This window comes from Kazachstania africana, chromosome 4, assembly GCF_000304475.1.
Source record: "Kazachstania africana CBS 2517 chromosome 4, complete genome".
Classification (NCBI taxonomy): Eukaryota; Fungi; Ascomycota; class Saccharomycetes; order Saccharomycetales; family Saccharomycetaceae; genus Kazachstania; species Kazachstania africana.
This window is the reverse complement of record NC_018943.1, coordinates 978,130-996,160: the sequence shown is the minus strand read 5'-3', so window position 1 is coordinate 996,160 and position 18,031 is coordinate 978,130. Positions and strand designations below refer to the sequence as shown.

The 18,031-nt window shown below is 36.3% G+C and overlaps 10 protein-coding genes and 1 non-coding gene across 11 annotated transcripts; 5 read left to right on the top strand and 6 right to left on the bottom strand.

Annotated features, from left to right (window-relative positions):
• Nucleotides 1-214: 214 nt before the first annotated feature.
• VPS74 (Vps74p) lies at nucleotides 215-1,195 on the top strand (the record flags this gene model as incomplete). The annotated part of the gene is made up of 1 exon (XM_003957239.1): nucleotides 215-1,195. The coding sequence occupies one exon, from the start codon at nucleotides 215-217 to the stop codon at nucleotides 1,193-1,195; it is 981 nt and encodes a 326-aa protein (XP_003957288.1).
• A 195-nt stretch (nucleotides 1,196-1,390) lies between these two features.
• LEO1 (Paf1-complex subunit LEO1) lies at nucleotides 1,391-2,650 on the top strand (the record flags this gene model as incomplete). Its single annotated transcript, XM_003957238.1, has 1 exon — nucleotides 1,391-2,650. One exon carries the CDS (start codon nucleotides 1,391-1,393, stop codon nucleotides 2,648-2,650), a length of 1,260 nt encoding a protein of 419 aa, XP_003957287.1.
• Nucleotides 2,651-2,860: 210 nt separating this feature from the next.
• Nucleotides 2,861-3,340, top strand: PFY1 (profilin; the record flags this gene model as incomplete). Its single annotated transcript, XM_003957237.1, has 2 exons — nucleotides 2,861-2,873; nucleotides 2,973-3,340. 2 exons carry the CDS (start codon nucleotides 2,861-2,863, stop codon nucleotides 3,338-3,340), a joined length of 381 nt encoding a protein of 126 aa, XP_003957286.1.
• A 273-nt stretch (nucleotides 3,341-3,613) lies between these two features.
• Nucleotides 3,614-8,002, top strand: RPO31 (DNA-directed RNA polymerase III core subunit RPO31; the record flags this gene model as incomplete). The annotated part of the gene is made up of 1 exon (XM_003957236.1): nucleotides 3,614-8,002. One exon carries the CDS (start codon nucleotides 3,614-3,616, stop codon nucleotides 8,000-8,002), a length of 4,389 nt encoding a protein of 1,462 aa, XP_003957285.1.
• Nucleotides 8,003-8,118: 116 nt separating this feature from the next.
• KAFR0D05020 (transcription activator GCR1-like domain-containing protein) lies at nucleotides 8,119-8,892 on the bottom strand (the record flags this gene model as incomplete). Its single annotated transcript, XM_003957235.1, has 1 exon — nucleotides 8,119-8,892. One exon carries the CDS (start codon nucleotides 8,890-8,892, stop codon nucleotides 8,119-8,121), a length of 774 nt encoding a protein of 257 aa, XP_003957284.1.
• Nucleotides 8,893-9,181: 289 nt separating this feature from the next.
• KAFR0Dtrna6K lies at nucleotides 9,182-9,254 on the bottom strand. Its single transcript has one exon. It is a non-coding gene; the product is annotated as a tRNA-Lys (tRNA).
• A 1,446-nt stretch (nucleotides 9,255-10,700) lies between these two features.
• Nucleotides 10,701-12,167, bottom strand: APE4 (aspartyl aminopeptidase; the record flags this gene model as incomplete). The annotated part of the gene is made up of 1 exon (XM_003957234.1): nucleotides 10,701-12,167. One exon carries the CDS (start codon nucleotides 12,165-12,167, stop codon nucleotides 10,701-10,703), a length of 1,467 nt encoding a protein of 488 aa, XP_003957283.1.
• A 341-nt stretch (nucleotides 12,168-12,508) lies between these two features.
• On the bottom strand, nucleotides 12,509-13,156 carry ERP5 (Erp5p; the record flags this gene model as incomplete). The annotated part of the gene is made up of 1 exon (XM_003957233.1): nucleotides 12,509-13,156. One exon carries the CDS (start codon nucleotides 13,154-13,156, stop codon nucleotides 12,509-12,511), a length of 648 nt encoding a protein of 215 aa, XP_003957282.1.
• A 136-nt stretch (nucleotides 13,157-13,292) lies between these two features.
• CTM1 (cytochrome c lysine N-methyltransferase) lies at nucleotides 13,293-14,981 on the bottom strand (the record flags this gene model as incomplete). Its single annotated transcript, XM_003957232.1, has 1 exon — nucleotides 13,293-14,981. The coding sequence occupies one exon, from the start codon at nucleotides 14,979-14,981 to the stop codon at nucleotides 13,293-13,295; it is 1,689 nt and encodes a 562-aa protein (XP_003957281.1).
• Nucleotides 14,982-16,078: 1,097 nt separating this feature from the next.
• Nucleotides 16,079-17,290, top strand: CDC12 (septin CDC12; the record flags this gene model as incomplete). Its single annotated transcript, XM_003957231.1, has 1 exon — nucleotides 16,079-17,290. The coding sequence occupies one exon, from the start codon at nucleotides 16,079-16,081 to the stop codon at nucleotides 17,288-17,290; it is 1,212 nt and encodes a 403-aa protein (XP_003957280.1).
• A 135-nt stretch (nucleotides 17,291-17,425) lies between these two features.
• On the bottom strand, nucleotides 17,426-17,929 carry YPT35 (Ypt35p; the record flags this gene model as incomplete). Its single annotated transcript, XM_003957230.1, has 1 exon — nucleotides 17,426-17,929. One exon carries the CDS (start codon nucleotides 17,927-17,929, stop codon nucleotides 17,426-17,428), a length of 504 nt encoding a protein of 167 aa, XP_003957279.1.
• Between the last annotated feature and the right edge of the window lie 102 nt (nucleotides 17,930-18,031).

Sequence of the window (18,031 nt, the reverse complement as noted above, 5' to 3'; positions counted from 1 at the left end):
CCATCAATATCCATATATCAAAGTATTCCATTACCGGTTCAAAAGACTTGGGGTCATCTTTCACGAGACGCTTCGATGTGCCATGGTAAAAGTATTTTTATTTTGATATACTTCAAATGTAAAGGACACCTTTAATCAAGAAACTCAAGATTCGCTTACTGAGGATAACACTAACCAATTGCTGCGTTAATTAAGTTGAATATTCTTATTTAGGATGTCTACATTACAACGTCGTAGAAAGAACAGAAGTGATTCGAACGCTGACGACTCAGAAAATGTAAGTGAAAGTCAAGATAGAAAAGTTGCATACGACCCAGAAGAGGCAAAACTTAGAGATAATGTTAGCATCCCTAAGTTAACACTGATGGAGGAAGTATTATTAATGGGTTTAAGAGATAGAGAAGGATACCTATCATTTTGGAACGACAATATTTCATACGCATTACGTGGTTGTATCTTGATAGAACTAGCTTTAAGAAATAAGATCCGTATCCTCGATGATTCTGCTAGAAAGAGATTTGATGTGTCTGAAAGATTAGTGGAGGTCATTGATGGTAGTAAAACTGGTGAAGTACTATTAGACGAAGCTTTACAATTAATGAAAAATGATGAACCATTGACTATTGCCAACTGGATTGATTTGCTTAGTGGTGAGACATGGAATTTATTGAAGATCAATTACCAGTTAAAACAAGTCAGAGAGCGTTTAGCTAAAGGTTTAGTTGATAAAGGTGTCTTAAGAACGGAAATGAAAAATTTCTTTCTATTTGATATGGCAACTCATCCTGTCACAGATACAAGTTGCAAAGAAGCTATTAAGCGTAGGATACTTTCTGCGTTGGTTTCAAGAAATATGGAGCTCAACTATAATAGCTACTTTGCAGAAACCACATCATTTAAATATATTAGAATTGTAGCATTGGTGTGTTGTTCATATGGTGCCAATGTGCTGGAAAATGTTCTATCGTCTTTAGATTACGAGAAAAGAGATCGTGCAATTTCCAGAGCTGAGGAAATTCTAGCACAATTCGCACAATATCCTTTTGATTTAAGTAAAAATACGGAATTGGGAATATCTGTTAATTTGAACAAGGAAGTAGAAAACGAAGTCAATGAGAATCCGCAATTTACATTACAGCTGGAAGTCATAGCCGGTGTAATTGAAGTATTTTCAAGAATGGACATGCTATTATGATCACCAAAAGCCAAAAAAAAAGTGTATTGTAGGGTCTCCCCTGGTTTTATTATCTTGTCTTATGTATATAATCAAATTTCTATAATAAAGTTCTATTTTTTTTTTTCAATATAAATTTTGCAAGCGTCGATGTATTGAAAAAACACATCAATATTGAAAACGGTGATTTAGCTAGGTGAAGTAAACGAGCACAAGATGTCTGAATCAGTGATTAGAGAGTCTTTAGAACCGGATGTGCATGAAGAAGTTGACAATGTAGCACAAGATCAACGTGAGCCTGACGATATGGACGATTTATTTGGGGATGATAATGATGAACAAAAAGAAGAAGACGACCAAGAAGATGAAGAAGACGAAGGCTCCTATGGAGGCCATAGAACCTCGTATATAGATGAGGAAGAGGCAATGTACAACAGAAAGTTCTACGGTGAGGAAGGGAGCGATATGTCAGACCATGAAGAAGAAGCTTTATTTAAGGAAGCTGATGTTGAATTGGTTAGACACGTCGTACCATATAAAACGTTCCCGGAAAATGAAGATGATAAGACAATTTATTATACAAAGGTTCCAGCTTTTCTAAGCATAGATCCATTGCCATTCGATCCTCCAAGTTTTGAAAACAAAGTCAAAGAGAGAACGTCAAATTTTTCTTCCGTTGAAGATCAACTTGGGGATAGATTAATAGATGAAAACACGATTAGATGGAGATATTCACGAGATGCAGAACAAAGAGTGTTCAAGGAATCTAATGCCCAGATAGTTCAATGGTCAGACGGTTCATATTCTTTGAAATTAGGAGCTGAATACACAGACATTTTAGTTAACGGTACGGATAATACATTTTTAACAGTCTCACATGATCAACAGGAATTGATGCAATGTGTTGATGGGGGACAAATTAATAAGACCTTGATATTTATTCCTACTTCCACGAATTCCAAAATACATCAGCGACTAAGCAAAGCCATAGCCAGAAGGGATCAAAGGGTACACAGTGGTCCAGGTACCATGATTGTTAATTTAGATCCTGAGGTAGAGAAGAGAGAATTAGAAAAGAAGCAGACTCAGATAATAAGGGAAAGAAGAAGAAGACAAATGAAGGAACAAGAGAGATTAGAGTCTCCTGAACTTGGGGCATTTAGTCACTCCAATAGACGTTCACAAACACCATCACAAGGTTATGAAAGAACACATAGAGAAGATGAATACGAAGAGGATGATTTCCTAGTTGACGACGATGAAGAAGATGAATCTGTAGAGCTCGAATCCGGTGCAGATGAAGAAGATGACGAAGAGGAAGAGGAAGCCCAATTTTCCGATGAAGACGAGGCACGAGCTGAAAGACTGAAAGAGATGAAGAGATCAAACAAGGTCGTCATCGAAGAAGAAAACGATGAAAACTCGCCAAAGAGGAGAAAAGGTCCTGTGATAAGTGATGATGAAGATGAAGATTGATCAAAATAATATCTAAATATGGTGCTGTATATAGTTTAACATCAAATAGTTTCGGATTTGGCGACTAGTAACATCCGGGCAACACCGGGGCTCGTTTGCAGACAAAAGCTGAAATAAAAAGGAAAAAACAACAAAAACGTGGTTATATAGCATTGCAAGTAATAGGTAGTCTTTCTGAACTGAACAATTAGACAAATTATATAATCCACAATGTCTTGGCAAGGTATGTGAGAATTGCATTGAAATTGAAAATGATTAAGTGTCCCTTTGTTTCGATGATACTAACAAATAGTTTTCATGTTGACCTGATTTCTATAAATAGCATACACTGACAACTTGTTAGCCACCAATAAAGTTGATAGAGCAGTTATTTACTCCAGAGCAGGTGATGCTGCCTGGGCTACCTCTGGAGGCATGGCACTACAACCAAACGAAATCGCGGAGATTGCCCAAGGGTTCGATAACGCTGCCGGTTTACAAAGTAACGGTTTACACATTCAGGGCCAAAAATTTATGCTTCTCAGAGCCGACGACAGAAGTATCTACGGTAGACATGATGCGGAAGGTGTTGTTTGCGTGAGAACCAAGCAAACAATCATCATTGCCCACTACCCTCCAACCGTGCAAGCGGGTGAAGCTACCAAGATTGTAGAGCAATTAGCGGACTACTTAATTGGTGTCCAATACTAGGTAATATGCCAGAATAGTGGCCTCGTATACTAACACGTACCTTATATAACAATCTTAGAATAGATAATCTCCTATAATACCAATCAATCGTATGTATCATTGAGGATTTGTTCCAAAGGTCACGCGAAACGAACGAAAATTTTTCAGATTATTTAACTCATCGCAGGATCAATAAATAGCTTTTATGAAGAGTGAAAAATAGGTAATTAGGCTGTTTGCTGCTACTGTTTGTTGATTGCTGCTGCTTTGGAGTAGAATTCCACCACTGGAACAATGAAGGAAGTAGTAATTAGCGAAGCCCCAAAGAAGATTAGTGGGATCGAATTCAGTGCATTAAGTGCATCCGATATTGTAGCACAATCAGAGGTGGAAATCTCAAGTCGTGATCTATTTGATCTTGAGCAGAATCGTAAACAAAAGGAAAATGGTGCTTTGGATCCAAGAATGGGTGTCTCCTCTTCAAGTCTTACTTGTGAGACTTGTCATGGTAATTTAGCATCCTGTCATGGTCATTTTGGTCATATCAAATTAGCCTTACCTGTCTTCCACGTAGGTTATTTCAAAGCTACAATTCAAATATTACAAGCAATTTGCAAGAACTGTTCCTCAGTACTATTGTCGGATGAAGATAAAAAGAAATATTTGCATGAATTGAGAACTTCCGGTAGAATTGATAATTTAAAGAAAATGGGTATTTTAAAGAAAGTTATGGATCAATGTAAAAAACAAAGAAGATGTCTACATTGTGGTGCATTGAACGGTGTTGTTAAGAAAGCCGCTGCAGGCTCGGGCACTGCATCATTAAAGATCATCCATGATACTTTCCGTTGGGTCGGTAAGAAATCAACACCTGAAAAGGATAACTGGATTGGGGACTGGAATGAAGTCTTATCCCATCACCCAGAGCTGGAAAGATTTGTTAAACGTTGCACCGATGACTTAAATCCATTGAAAACGTTAAACTTATTTAAACAAGTAAGACCAGAAGATTGTGAGTTACTAGGTATAGACTCTACTGTGAAATCAGGCAGGCCAGAAACATATATTTGGAGATATTTGCCCGCACCACCTGTCTGTATTAGACCTTCCGTTATGATGCAGGATTCTCCAGCATCTAATGAAGATGATTTGACTATCAAACTTACTGAAATTGTCTGGACCTCTTCCTTAATTAAAGCAGGTCTTGAGAAAGGTATATCTATTAACAATATGATGGAACATTGGGATTATTTACAATTAACTGTAGCTATGTACATCAACGCCGACTCTGTTAATCCTGCAATGCTACCAGGTGCTTCAAGTGGTGGTGGTAAAGTAAAACCAATCAGAGGTTTCTGTCAACGTCTAAAAGGTAAGCAAGGTAGATTCAGGGGTAATTTATCTGGTAAGCGTGTTGATTTCTCCGGTAGAACTGTTATTTCTCCAGATCCGAATCTTTCTATTGATGAAGTTGCAGTTCCAGATCGTGTCGCAAAAGTTTTAACATATCCTGAGAAAGTTACTCGTTACAATAGAAAGAAATTACAAGAGTTGGTCATGAATGGGCCTAATATACATCCTGGTGCAAATTATTTACTAAAGAAAAACGAAGAAGCAAGAAGAAACTTGCGTTATGGTGATCGTCTCAAATTGGCTAAAAATCTACAATATGGAGATATTGTTGAAAGACATTTAGAAGATGGTGATGTCGTTTTGTTCAATAGACAACCTTCTCTGCATAGATTATCCATTTTGTCGCATTATGCCAAAATTCGTCCTTGGAGAACATTCAGATTAAATGAATGTGTTTGTACACCTTATAATGCGGATTTCGATGGTGATGAAATGAATCTACATGTTCCACAAACAGAAGAAGCTCGAGCTGAAGCTATTAACTTAATGGGTGTCAAAAATAATCTGCTGACTCCAAAATCTGGTGAACCAATTATTGCAGCCACCCAGGATTTTATTACAGGCTCTTACTTAATTTCACATAAAGATTCTTTTTTTGATAGAGCAACATTCACTCAACTATTATCCATGATGTCTGATGGTAACCTACAATTTGACATTCCTCCACCAGCTATTATGAAACCTTACTATCTCTGGACAGGTAAGCAGCTCTTTTCTTTACTAATCAAGCCAAATCATAAATCTCCTGTTGTTATTAACTTAGATGCTAAAAATAAAGTTTATATCCCACCAAAATCTAAATCCTTACCGAATGAAATGTCCCGTAATGACGGTTTTGTTATTATCAGAGGTTCTAACATTTTAAGTGGTGTTATGGATAAGTCTGTTCTAGGGGATGGTAAAAAGCATTCAGTCTTCTATACTATTTTGAGAGATTACGGTCCTCAAGAAGCTGCAAATGCTATGAACAGAATGTCTAAACTTTGTGCCAGATTTTTGGGTAACAGGGGTTTCTCGATTGGCATTAGTGACGTTACACCAGCGGATGACTTGAAGATAAAGAAAGAAGAACTTGTTGAAATTGCTTATGCTAAGTGTGACGATCTGATTGATTCCTACAATAAGGGTAAATTGGAGACCCAACCAGGTTGTAATGAAGAAGAGACATTGGAAGCAAAAATTGGTGGTTTACTATCGAAGGTTAGAGAAGAAGTCGGTGATGTTTGCATTAATGAACTAGATAACTTAAATGCTCCGTTAATTATGGCAACGTGTGGTTCTAAAGGTTCTACTTTGAATGTTTCCCAAATGGTGGCTGTCGTCGGTCAACAAATTATTTCAGGTAATCGTGTTCCAGATGGTTTTCAAGATCGTTCCTTACCACATTTCCCTAAAAACTCTAAAACACCTCAATCCAAAGGTTTTGTTAGAAACTCTTTCTTTTCAGGTCTTACTCCACCGGAATTCTTATTCCATGCTATTTCCGGTCGTGAAGGTTTAGTCGATACTGCTGTTAAAACTGCAGAAACAGGTTATATGTCTCGTAGACTGATGAAATCCTTGGAAGATTTATCATGTCAATACGATAATACTGTGAGAACTTCTTCGAACGGTATTGTGCAATTTACATATGGTGGTGATGGCTTAGATCCTATGGAAATGGAAGGTAGTGCACAGCCAGTTAATTTCAATAGATCATGGGACCATGCATTGAATATTACATTTAATAATAACGAGCGTGGATTGCTACCATATCAAGTGATGAAGAAGACGAATGAAGTGTTGAACCCACTAGAAGAAAGATTAGTTAGGTACGATAATTTGGGTAATGAGGTCATGAAGGAAGACTTAGATAAGCTGGAATATGCCGATCAGTTCGATGCCGAAAGAGACTTCTACAAGACTTTGAGATCATACATTCAATCTAAATCAGATCACCTTGCGCATGTGAGGAAATCCAGAGGTTTATTAGAATTGCTAAGTGAGCCAGGTGAGGAATTGCAAAGTCTCCATCCAGATGAAAGGGCTACAGATGTCTCAAGAAGTTCTGTAGACCAGTTATGTAAGATAACAGAAAAGGCTGTGCTTAAATTTTTAGAAATTGCCTTATCTAAATACCGTAAGGCAAGAGTGGAACCAGGTACTGCTGTTGGTGCTATTGGTGCACAATCCATTGGTGAACCAGGTACTCAAATGACATTGAAAACTTTCCATTTTGCTGGTGTTGCTTCTATGAACGTTACATTAGGTGTCCCTCGTATTAAGGAAATTATTAATGCTTCTAAAACTATTTCTACTCCAATTATTAATGCTGTCTTGGTTAATAACAATGATGAAAGAGCGGCTAGAGTTGTTAAAGGTAGAGTGGAAAAGACAATGCTATCTGATGTTGCATATTACATCCAGGATGTATACAAGGACAATTTATCATTCTTACAAATTCGTATTGATTTAAATACAATTGAAAAGCTTCAATTAGAATTGACTATTGAAGATATTGCTGTTGCACTTACCAAGGCCCCAAAACTCAAAATTCAAGCATCAGATGTCAGTATTGCTGGTGATGATAAAGTTATTGTCAATGTTTTCCCTGAAGGTTCCAAAAGTAAGTCCATCTCAACATCGGCTAAAGATCCAAGTGAAAATGATGTTTTCTATCGTATGCAACAATTACGTCGTGCCTTACCACATATTGTCGTCAAAGGTTTACCAGAAATCGCTAGAGCGGTTATCAACATTCGTGACGATGGTAAAAGGGAATTGCTTGTTGAAGGTTATGGTTTGAGAGAAGTCATGTGTACAGACGGTGTTATTGGTAGTAAGACAGTTACTAACCATGTTCTAGAGGTAAGTTCCGTATTAGGTATTGAAGCTGCTAGATCAAGTATCATTGGAGAAATTGACTATACTATGAGCAATCACGGTATGAGTGTCGATCCTCGTCATATTCAACTGTTAGGTGATGTTATGACATATAAGGGTGAAGTCTTGGGTATTACAAGATTCGGTTTGAGTAAAATGAGAGACTCTGTCTTACAATTGGCTTCTTTTGAAAAGACAACTGATCATTTATTCGATGCAGCATTCTACATGAAAAAAGACAATGTTGAAGGTGTTTCTGAATGTATTATTTTAGGTCAAACCATGTCTATTGGTACAGGTTCTTTCAAGGTTGTTAAAGGTACAGATATCAAACCTGAAGATTTGAAACCAAAGCCGACTCTTTTCGAGAGCTTATCATCTGCATCATCCAATATTAAATTGAACTAAATCAATTTTTCAAAGTAAATAAAGCATATAAAAAAATATTTAATGGGTGTACAATATAATGAAAAAAAATAGAAATGGTTATATTCGAACTTCCGACAATATTGAATGCTGAGCTACTATATATCATTCCAATTACAGTTTTTTTCCAGTACGTAGCTTTCCCTAACATCATGCACGACAGTAAGAAGGTTACTATATAACCATGGAACAGTCTTATAGTTTTCTTTTCTCAGTTCTTCAAAACATTGCAAAGCTTCTTCGATATCGATGTCATACTCTTCACTTAGTTTTTGTATTTCAGATACCAGCGCTCTCCTTCTTTGGTAACTTCTGATATTGGTGGCTTTACGAAAATAGCTTTTACCATACTTTTCTTTCAATTCCCTAACGGTTTCCTTTACGCAGTTTTGAAAATCGTAGTACAATTCATGGACAGTCTTTGGATTCTCAATCATTGGAATCTCAAAAGTGTCACCAAATGCTTTTGTACAATTTACTTTTTGTTTTTTCACTAATTTATCCCTCGTTTCAATTCTATTTGAATCAGTATCTATTGTATTCAGGACATCTGTATGACCTAACGTTTCATATCTAGATAATTTTACTTCATCTAAGCATACAAAATCCTTTCCTTTTGTGTTCAAGATCGGATCATTATTTATTGAATAAAACACATTACTATCCAATTCCAAGTCATCAATCTTCAACTTCCTCTTCATCAAGTTCAATTCTATAAGAATACTTGAATTTTGTTGCTGAATAGAATTTAAAGTATCTTTAAGTCTGTTTTCTCCATCAATTGGAATTTCATTTTCTTTTAATTTTCGAAGTATTTCAGAACAAAAATCAATTCTCTCTTCAAAAACATCGATAGTCTGATTAATATTCATTTTGAATTGGACAAAGTGTGTCACTATGCAAAAGCGTTATTGTACTTAGAGTAGATGACTTCTACACAGCTCTAAATTAAGTTCTATACTGTCACAATTTTTATTTTTTATTTTTCTGACGTTTTTGTTCAGTCTGGCACAAAAAAAATTTACATTTAGGCGTGCCATAATTAAGCTGGTATAGGAAGAGGTAATGAATAACAGGACAACTACTGGCATTCTTACATAAAGCTTGGTGTGCTCGTATGCACCAAACTTGCAGGTAGGAAAGTAGAAGAAAAAAATAAACAGCCCTGTAGGGGGCTCGAACCCCTAACCTTGTGATTAAGAGTCACACGCGCTACCGATTGCGCCAACAAGGCTTGTTTTGTTATTTTTGTGGGATAAATAATGTACTCCATGTTAAGCAGATACAAATCCTGCGCCAAAATTGCAAGTAGGCTGACATTTTAATATCGTGAGTATTATAATGTTCTAGAATACTACTAAATCCCGTAATAAAGAATGATGATTCACAAAATGACTGGGGGGCCTTTGACGTAAAGGAACATCAGAACTTGACGTGAAGGAAGATCAGAGGATGATCCCATTATATTATTTTCGTTTGTTGTGTTCATTTTTGTTTAAGGTCAGTCAAGTTAGTGAAGTAATTCTTATTAATCAATGATTATACCAAATAATGCACTGGTTATATATAAAATATAATCATAATATAAAATAATATAAAGTGATACAAACTTTGATCAAACTTCAGTGTTCACCTGAGTATTTATACATTTTCCAACACATTTTGATTTAAAATAATTATCATGTCCTAGATTTATGAGTCAATGCGTTGTCATAATTATCGTACCATAATTATTGCATGATAATATGCATTCGTGTTTATCACGCCATATATGGTTCGTGTCAATACATTGTCGTGTTTATCACACCATAATTATTGTTCATATCTTCTCTAACATTCTAAATTTGTCATTCTGACTATCAAAACATTGAAATGTCAGTATATTGCCATTTCCAACAACCATATTTTTTACTATTACAATTCATGACACGTCGGAAATGTTACAAATTCCCTGATGAAAAGGATGGTTTGCTCGAGAATTGTTTCAATTTGTATTAATCCCACTTAGGGTATCAGGCGCATTTAGATAATACACACTGATTGATAAGATTTATTTTATTAGGTTCAATTTAGCACAGCACGTAGTGGCAACGATATCACATGAAACAATCATTACTCATGCTTTGCGTCACAGCGTCGATGCAGTGTAAAGATAATGTTGTTTGGGATTAAAGACAGATGAATCAAGTTGTTTGTCTTGTGAGTGAACATTTTTCATAACCTCAAAGAAGGCAGAATGTAGCTAAGGCTGTCACTAATTCAGCTTTACCTTTTATAAATAAACTATATGCATGATCCTGTTGCAAGTTCATTTAGAGACTGTACTCCCTGCTTTTAGGCTCACAGTTTTTTCTTGCGGTCACCAGGACGTGCTAAACTGAACTATTACAATTTGGTAAGATCACAACGCCAGTTTCAGCATGTCCATGTCCTTGTTCTTTCGTTCGGAGTCCCTATAAGGGATGAGTAAGTATCAAATATTAAAGAAACAGAAGCACTAGCATTTACTTATTAAGAAATTCAAATTTTTAAAATGAGGATCTCCATAGATCTACTGATAGACAATTTGAAGCGAGCTATGTCACTCAAACGGTTAAGTCATAATCGAATAACACCAATTATCAAATATGGATTCTGTCACTATCAATAAGGAAAGCGTAATATATAATACGTAAGCATCTTATACAATTATCTCACCTTCTAGAGTGCTATAACTTTCGAAAAATCCTTTGAAAAGCCGAATTTGATAGTCGATATCTAGCGCACCACCAGTTTCTCTAATGGAATGCATACTCAAAATTGGATTGCCGATATCTAACGTTCTTATACCAGTCTTTGAAGCAAGGATAGGACCAATAGTAGATCCACATGAAGAATCATTAGCAACCACAAATAGTTGTAAAGGAATTTCACATTTGTCTGCGATTTTTTTCAATAATACCATACCTGGAGAATTTGTCATATAACGTTGGTTCGCATTAATTTTGATGACTGGTCCTTGACCGATAAGGGGTTTATGCTGTGATTCATACTTACTGGCATAATTGGGATGAACAGCATGAGCCACATCAGAGGACAAGAAGAATGATTTTGCTGAGGTTTCTAAAATAAGAGATCTTGGAGAGGGATCAGTGGCATCGGTTCCATCACATTTCAATGAGGTCAATCTTTCCAAAATATTTGGTAAGAAATTGGAATCAGCACCTTGAGCAGAGGAAGAACCAATTTCCTCATGATCAAACATAGAAATTAGCCTGATGCCTTCTTCATTCTCAATATTAGTTTCTGATGCTAAAGTTAAGCCATGCATTGAGGTAAAAGTCGAGGTCAAGTTGTCTAACCTTCCAGAATAAACGAATTCATTGTTCAAACCACCAAGACAAGCAGCATCATGATCGTATAAAATCAATTCAAAATCTACGATATCATTAACAGATTCTAAAGAAAGTTCCTTCACCACCAATTTTAATAAATCTTCATGGTGTCTTTCTACAATTGATTTGATTGAATTGAAGGCCTCTGTAGATTCCTGCTTTAACTTTTCATTACCACAGCTATCCTCATTGGCTAAACCTAAAACAGGAAGCAGCTGAGATTCTTTATTGAACTGGAATTTCTCATTCACAGACCTGTCTAAATGGATAGCCAGAGATGGTATCTTTAATAAAGGCCTATTGATATCGACCAATTTGGAAATGGATTTTCCAGAGTTCTTATCGTTGACAAAGACTCTTCCGGCTAGCCCCAAGTCTCTATCAAACCAAGAGTGCCAAATACCACCACCATAACATTCGATACCAACTTGCATGTATTTTTCATTGGTTCTCTTGGAAATTGGTTTTATTCTTAAAACAGGAGAATCGGTATGGGCACCAGTGATGGCAATAGGATTGCCTGGGACCCATTTGTTACCGACAACAAAACCAATTAAAGATGAATTGTTTCTAGTAACAAAATATTTACCCTTATGTAGGACTTTACCAGCCCAATTCCCACGCTCTGTTAATTCTTCAAAACCGTGAGATAATAAATGTTGTCTGACATTCTCAACAGCATGATATGGTGAATGAGACGCATTCAAAAAACTAACAAACTCATTGGAATAGTTAATAGCAGTTGACATCTCCCTTAGATGAACTCTTAGCATTAATCTCTGCAGGATGAAGTAATAGAATTTGATCGATTATAATGCATTAATTTTTCTTTTTATGAGTATGCCTTGTTCGACGAAATTTTCCAGTAGCTAGTAACAGAGAAATGTAGTGAGAAACGGCCAACAATTGAGCACTAAGAACAACTAAGTTGCTTTAGTCGTGCTTGTTTGCAGAGTGTGGGTCTTAAATGCTTGGAAGGTGCAAAAAAATCTGATCTGAACAGACTCTTCTTGGTGGAGTTTCGATGGCTACAAATGTGGAATTGCATACTTTATATAATGATTATGAAGGGGGGTTAACATATGTAGTATACTCTTGAAGTTAGTATGTGGGCTTATATTATCTTCTTTTTAACAAAGAAGTTCTTTAGATAGCGTAATTGGAAGGCACAGACGCCGATTAATGCGATTAGTTGTAGTAACGACCAGAACATTATCCTGCCGTTGGCAGATTCACTATTATTTCTGAAGACTGTTTCATTCTCTCTTATGATAGTTTGTTCCTGACGGATGTGGTGCAGTCTTTGAGTCAATCCATGGATTCTATTCATCAAATATTCCGATTCATCTTTTCTCTTGCTATCTAGAGAACTGGAATGATCAACTTCCAGTTCAATAAAGACTCTTAGTTTTGAATCGACATTTGGATACTCTGGTTTCAGACACACTCTATGCTCACCTGTTTCCAGTGCTGTGAATGCGAAATCACCAGAATCAAGATTCCTTTGATGTAAGACACGCTCATCATTATCAAATGTTTCATCGATACTTATATCCACTTTGATCCGTGAATTCTCCTCGTATATTCCACTAACGGGATTCTCTACTAGCACGTCAAGATCTCCAATAAGTAGGTTACCAGCATTCAATTTCTCGTAAAAGCATTTCGTCTCGCCTGATTTCATATAAATATGTAATGACTGGACCACTGGGCTCAGTACCAGTAATAGACACCACGCTACTATGCCGCTAAAAGCTTTCATAACACCCTACTTTGCAACTCCTTTGACTGTATTTTTCTTGGGGTGATTGGAAATTTCATTCTCGCATTTTATGTCAAAATGTCGAGTAATAACTACACAGAATTGTTATATGAATATTTACAGGTTATATATCCGTTTAATGAGAATATGAGGCCCTGTCCTCGAGCAAATCGTTGTATTTTCTAGCATGTTCCTTGATAATTGACCAGAGCTCGGTATCAGTCCTGTCATATCCGACCTCGTGATCCGCCAGGTAGTCTGGACTTTCCAGTTCAGCAGGCAAAAGCGGCGGTGGGAGTCCTGGAAATGCTACTTTCCGTCTCATTTTAATAGCACTCATGAAAATGTTCCCTTCTGTTTGTACTTTGCTTGACAGATCCCTAAGTATTGTGAGTTCACAGCATATCAACTCAGTGTCTTCAATAGCTCTTTCTAGTTCATTGATTCTGAAGATGATATACTCAGAGAACCAATCAAGAAAACACATTAGGGTATGATTGTGATATTCTGCTGTCATGTCATTCAGATGGTCTAATGCTTCTTCCTTGGTTACCTTCCTCTTGATATTTCTGCCATATTTTTCAATAGATGACAATGACCATGCAACTTGTTCGAGAGTGATATAATCATTGGCCCCATTTTCTTGCATTCGAACAACTATTTGGTAGTATCTCCTAAGCTCATTCAAATTGTGGGGCTCCAAGCCATTATTGCTAGCATGGAAGTAGGTTAAAGTATCAAACGCATACTCATCATATTCCCAGCGGGAGCTCACTACATTTTTGGGATGTCTCATGAAAGGTAATAATAGTTCTTTGAATGTGTCTGTCATATCGTTGATAAACCAGCAGTTTTCTTGTTCGTTATAAGCTAATTGAACTGTAAAGTTAATATCAAACCATTTATAAAATAATGTCTTCTCCTGATCAAATGTTCTATCAATGGAAAGATTGAAAAAGGTCCTGTTATTGAAAGGTTTAGGTATAAATCCATAAGTGAAGAAGAATTTGGTCAATTCAAAAACATTATCATATACTATGGTAAGCTCAGTGTCATTTTTGTGAGAAATACTGGATAGAGATCTTACGATGATTTCATTGTTGGCTCTGTCAACATCAAATACACAATTTGGTTCCATCGAGTGATTTAAAAAATCCAAAATAGGTACCAATGTTGTATTTATAGTAAAGTCTTCACAGCTTCTTTCTATTTCACATGGTATTTCTAGCGTTCTTGATGTAACTGAAGAATATATGTGTCTTATTCTCTCTGTATTCACAGCCTCCCTCCCAAATTGGCCAACAAGCAAGTTAGTTAAATGAGCTACAAGCAGCTCTTGCACGTGAACTGTGGAATACTGGCTATAGTACATTTTGAAAAGGTCAGGTTTGCCAACAGTATCATTAGTTTCTGTTACTAATAGCACTTCTCTAACATAAACTTTTAATAACTTTGGAATTTCGTGTTTTTCATTGCATAGTATGTCAAGTGTGCAAAAGTAGAATATCAGCAATACTGTTTCAGATACAAATTGGATCAAAATGGTATCAGCTTGGAACTTTCTAATTGTACGCTTGAAGATGGCTATAGTGCGAACTATGCTCTCAGCACTTGTGTAGCGGCTTGTGTCTTCTAAAAAGTCTAGTATTGTATGAATATTGATAGCGCATTGAGGAGGGATCCTTAAAAGAATAGTATCAGCATCAATAGTAGTATCTCCACGGATAAACAGACCAGACCCACCTAAATTGGACTTTCCTGTGACAACATTATCATTCAAAAATATCTTGGAGTTTTTGAGAACCCAATTGAACGGTTTTTCCATGATCCTCGATGTGTTGAGTTAGTGCAATTCATCGGACTTTTCTTGTGTGTTGTTATATTTATATTTGAGCTGGCGGATTAGAAGGAGAAAGTGTTGGGTTATCAGAGCATTCTCTTGAGCAATCATTTCACTGGCCATGAAGGGTTGTGTGACAAGCTGTCGTTGAATTACCACTGGTACTTGGAGGAACATAGTCTTGATTTTAATTCGACCAAGGATACCTTCGTTGTTGCAATCTCTTGGTGTAGCGTTTCTACCAAAGCTTAGTATATTGGGAGTTTGCCAATTGGTACAGTTGCAATGTTTTTGGCAAAACATTTGAATATATAATGGGATCAAGTTCAATACTTATTTCTTCGACAAAATGCCCAGCAAGAATGTTTGTCACGATCCCATCAGGTGTTAGATAGCACATATATGTGCTATGCACAACTCTTAGAGGGCAACTGATCCATATTGTGCGATAAGTATGGTGCATACCTTGCTCAGAAGATAAATTTATGTTGAAAGCTGCTCGAGAAAACCGCGTTTTACAGAATCTATTGGATACACTTGAATGCTCTGTAACTTATGGATCTCTCAATGCATTTGCCATTAGTGGCAGTCTATTGAACCTTACAGTATTACAAATACCAGGAGCTTCAGCCTCAGAACAGGCAAAATACAAGCCATTCAGGAATACTCATGGGTATCATGCTCATAGAAACCCTAGTAACCAAACACATATTTCTTAATTGGGGTGTGAATCCCCTTAGAACGTCCCAATACCCGTTCGACGCACATTAAAGGAAAATTTCTCACGCTACAGTAACGTTATGTAGTTGAAACTTTCGTAGTTTGTGGCCAATATTTGCAGCAGTACAGTATTATTTCAAATAGCCCACAACCTCTACTTTCAACTGCTCTCACCGCTGCTTAATCCTAATAGAATTAATTAGTGTCGCCTGTCACTGCAAATCTCGTCACCCGGCCTTGCTCTTCAAAACAGGTTTCGCGTTCGATTGAATTTGATCTGAAATAAAAATTGCAAACTCTCGACAACAAAAAGAGTAATAAACTATTTGTTTAAAGAGAGGTTAAGAAAGCAGAGAGACACAATGACCACATCTTCCACTGTTGCACCCGCACCAGCTTCACAGCAATTCGTTGGTATTTCTAACCTGCCAAATCAGCGTTACAAAATAGTTTCTGAGAATGGTGGTCATTTCACGTTGATGATCTGCGGTGAAAGTGGATTGGGTAAAACGACATTTATCAACACATTATTTCAAACTACGTTGAAACAATCAGATCCTCAACGTCGCCATTCCCAACCAATCCAGAAAACAGTGGAAATCGACATTTTAAGAGCAGAATTAGTGGAAAAGAAGTTTAAATTGAAAGTCAATGTTATTGACACGCCTGGTTTTGGTGATAACGTTAACAATAGTAAGGCATGGCAACCAATTGTTGACTTCATTGATGACCAGCACGATTCTTTCATGCGTCAAGAACAACAACCATTCCGTGATGTCAAATTTGATTTAAGAGTTCATGCTGTATTATATTTTATTAAACCAACAGGACATGGTCTAAAACCAATAGATATTGAAACTATGAAACGTATCTCAACAAGAGCTAATTTGATTCCCGTCATTGCGAAGGCTGACACTCTAACTTCTAACGAATTACAAATATTTAAAAATAGAATTAGACAAGTCATTGAAGCACAAGAGATTAGGATCTTCACACCACCATTAGAAAGTAACGTTGATAGCTCTGACATAACTAATAATCAAGATGTTGCTGCAATAGAGCACGCCAGACAACTGATTGAATCTATGCCTTTCGCCATCATCGGTTCAACTCAAAAATTTGACAATGGATCTGGTCAACTGGTCCTAGCAAGAAAATATCCATGGGGTCTAGTGGAAGTTGAAAATGATTTACACTGCGACTTCCGCAAATTGAGAAGTCTGGTATTGAGAACATATCTTTTAGATTTGATCTTGACGACAAATGAACTACATTATGAAACCTACAGAAGATTAAGATTGGAGGGTAACGAAAATCCAAATGATGCAGATCCATCAATTCCATTGAGAGCGCCACTAAGGAAACTATCACATAATCCAAAATTCAAAGAAGAAGAAAATATGTTAAAGAAATATTTTACCGATCAAGTTAAAGCTGAAGAACAAAGATTTAGACAATGGGAACAAAATATTGTTAATGAAAGAGTTAAACTAAATACCGATCTGGAAGAACTACAAAATAAGATAAAGAAACTGGAGGAGCAAAATAAACTTTTACAATCAAGGAAGCGTTAATAAAATAAATGAGCAAAATATGCCTTTATTCCATTTATTTGAATTTTTTTTGTTGTAATATATATTTGAATATATATATATATACATGAGTCTGTCTGCTGAATATTTATATACGTTCAGGTTTATGTATCTTATTCAATTCTTCAAAAACGTTATTATTAGATCTTTGCAAACATTGAAGATACGTTCATTTAATATGACAAAATTTATGAAATACTCTAAACCTTTTCTTCTTTCATTCAACCATGTATGATCATAGTTTATTTCTTGATATTTCCAACACTTGTACCACGGTACAGTAGATGGTAATTCAGGGATTTTGATGTTTGTACCTTGTAAATTAACTAGTATATTTTCTCGCAGTATTACAAAATCTGAATACCGTCTAAATGTCTCTATAGACCTATTACCGCCCTTCTGTCGGTGCTCTAATATACTGGTGACTTTCCAGACTCCAAATTTTGTTCCCTTATCACCTTTAACCATGGTAAAATTATCAACAGAAATTTTACAGATTCTGAAAGCAGCGTTGACTGCGCTACTACTTCGTACCCTTGTTTCATGACCATCCTCTTCGTCATTTTCTTCATCAAGTAGTGTAATCGGTTCTGGTGGTAAAAACGTTATCTTGTCATTCATGTCATTCCTCTCGTGTGGATTTACTGCGATATCCTTGCGTTTAAACCAGTCCTTTTTTTCCTTTCACTGCTAATGCTCATCGGTGAAAAATATGTGTTAAAT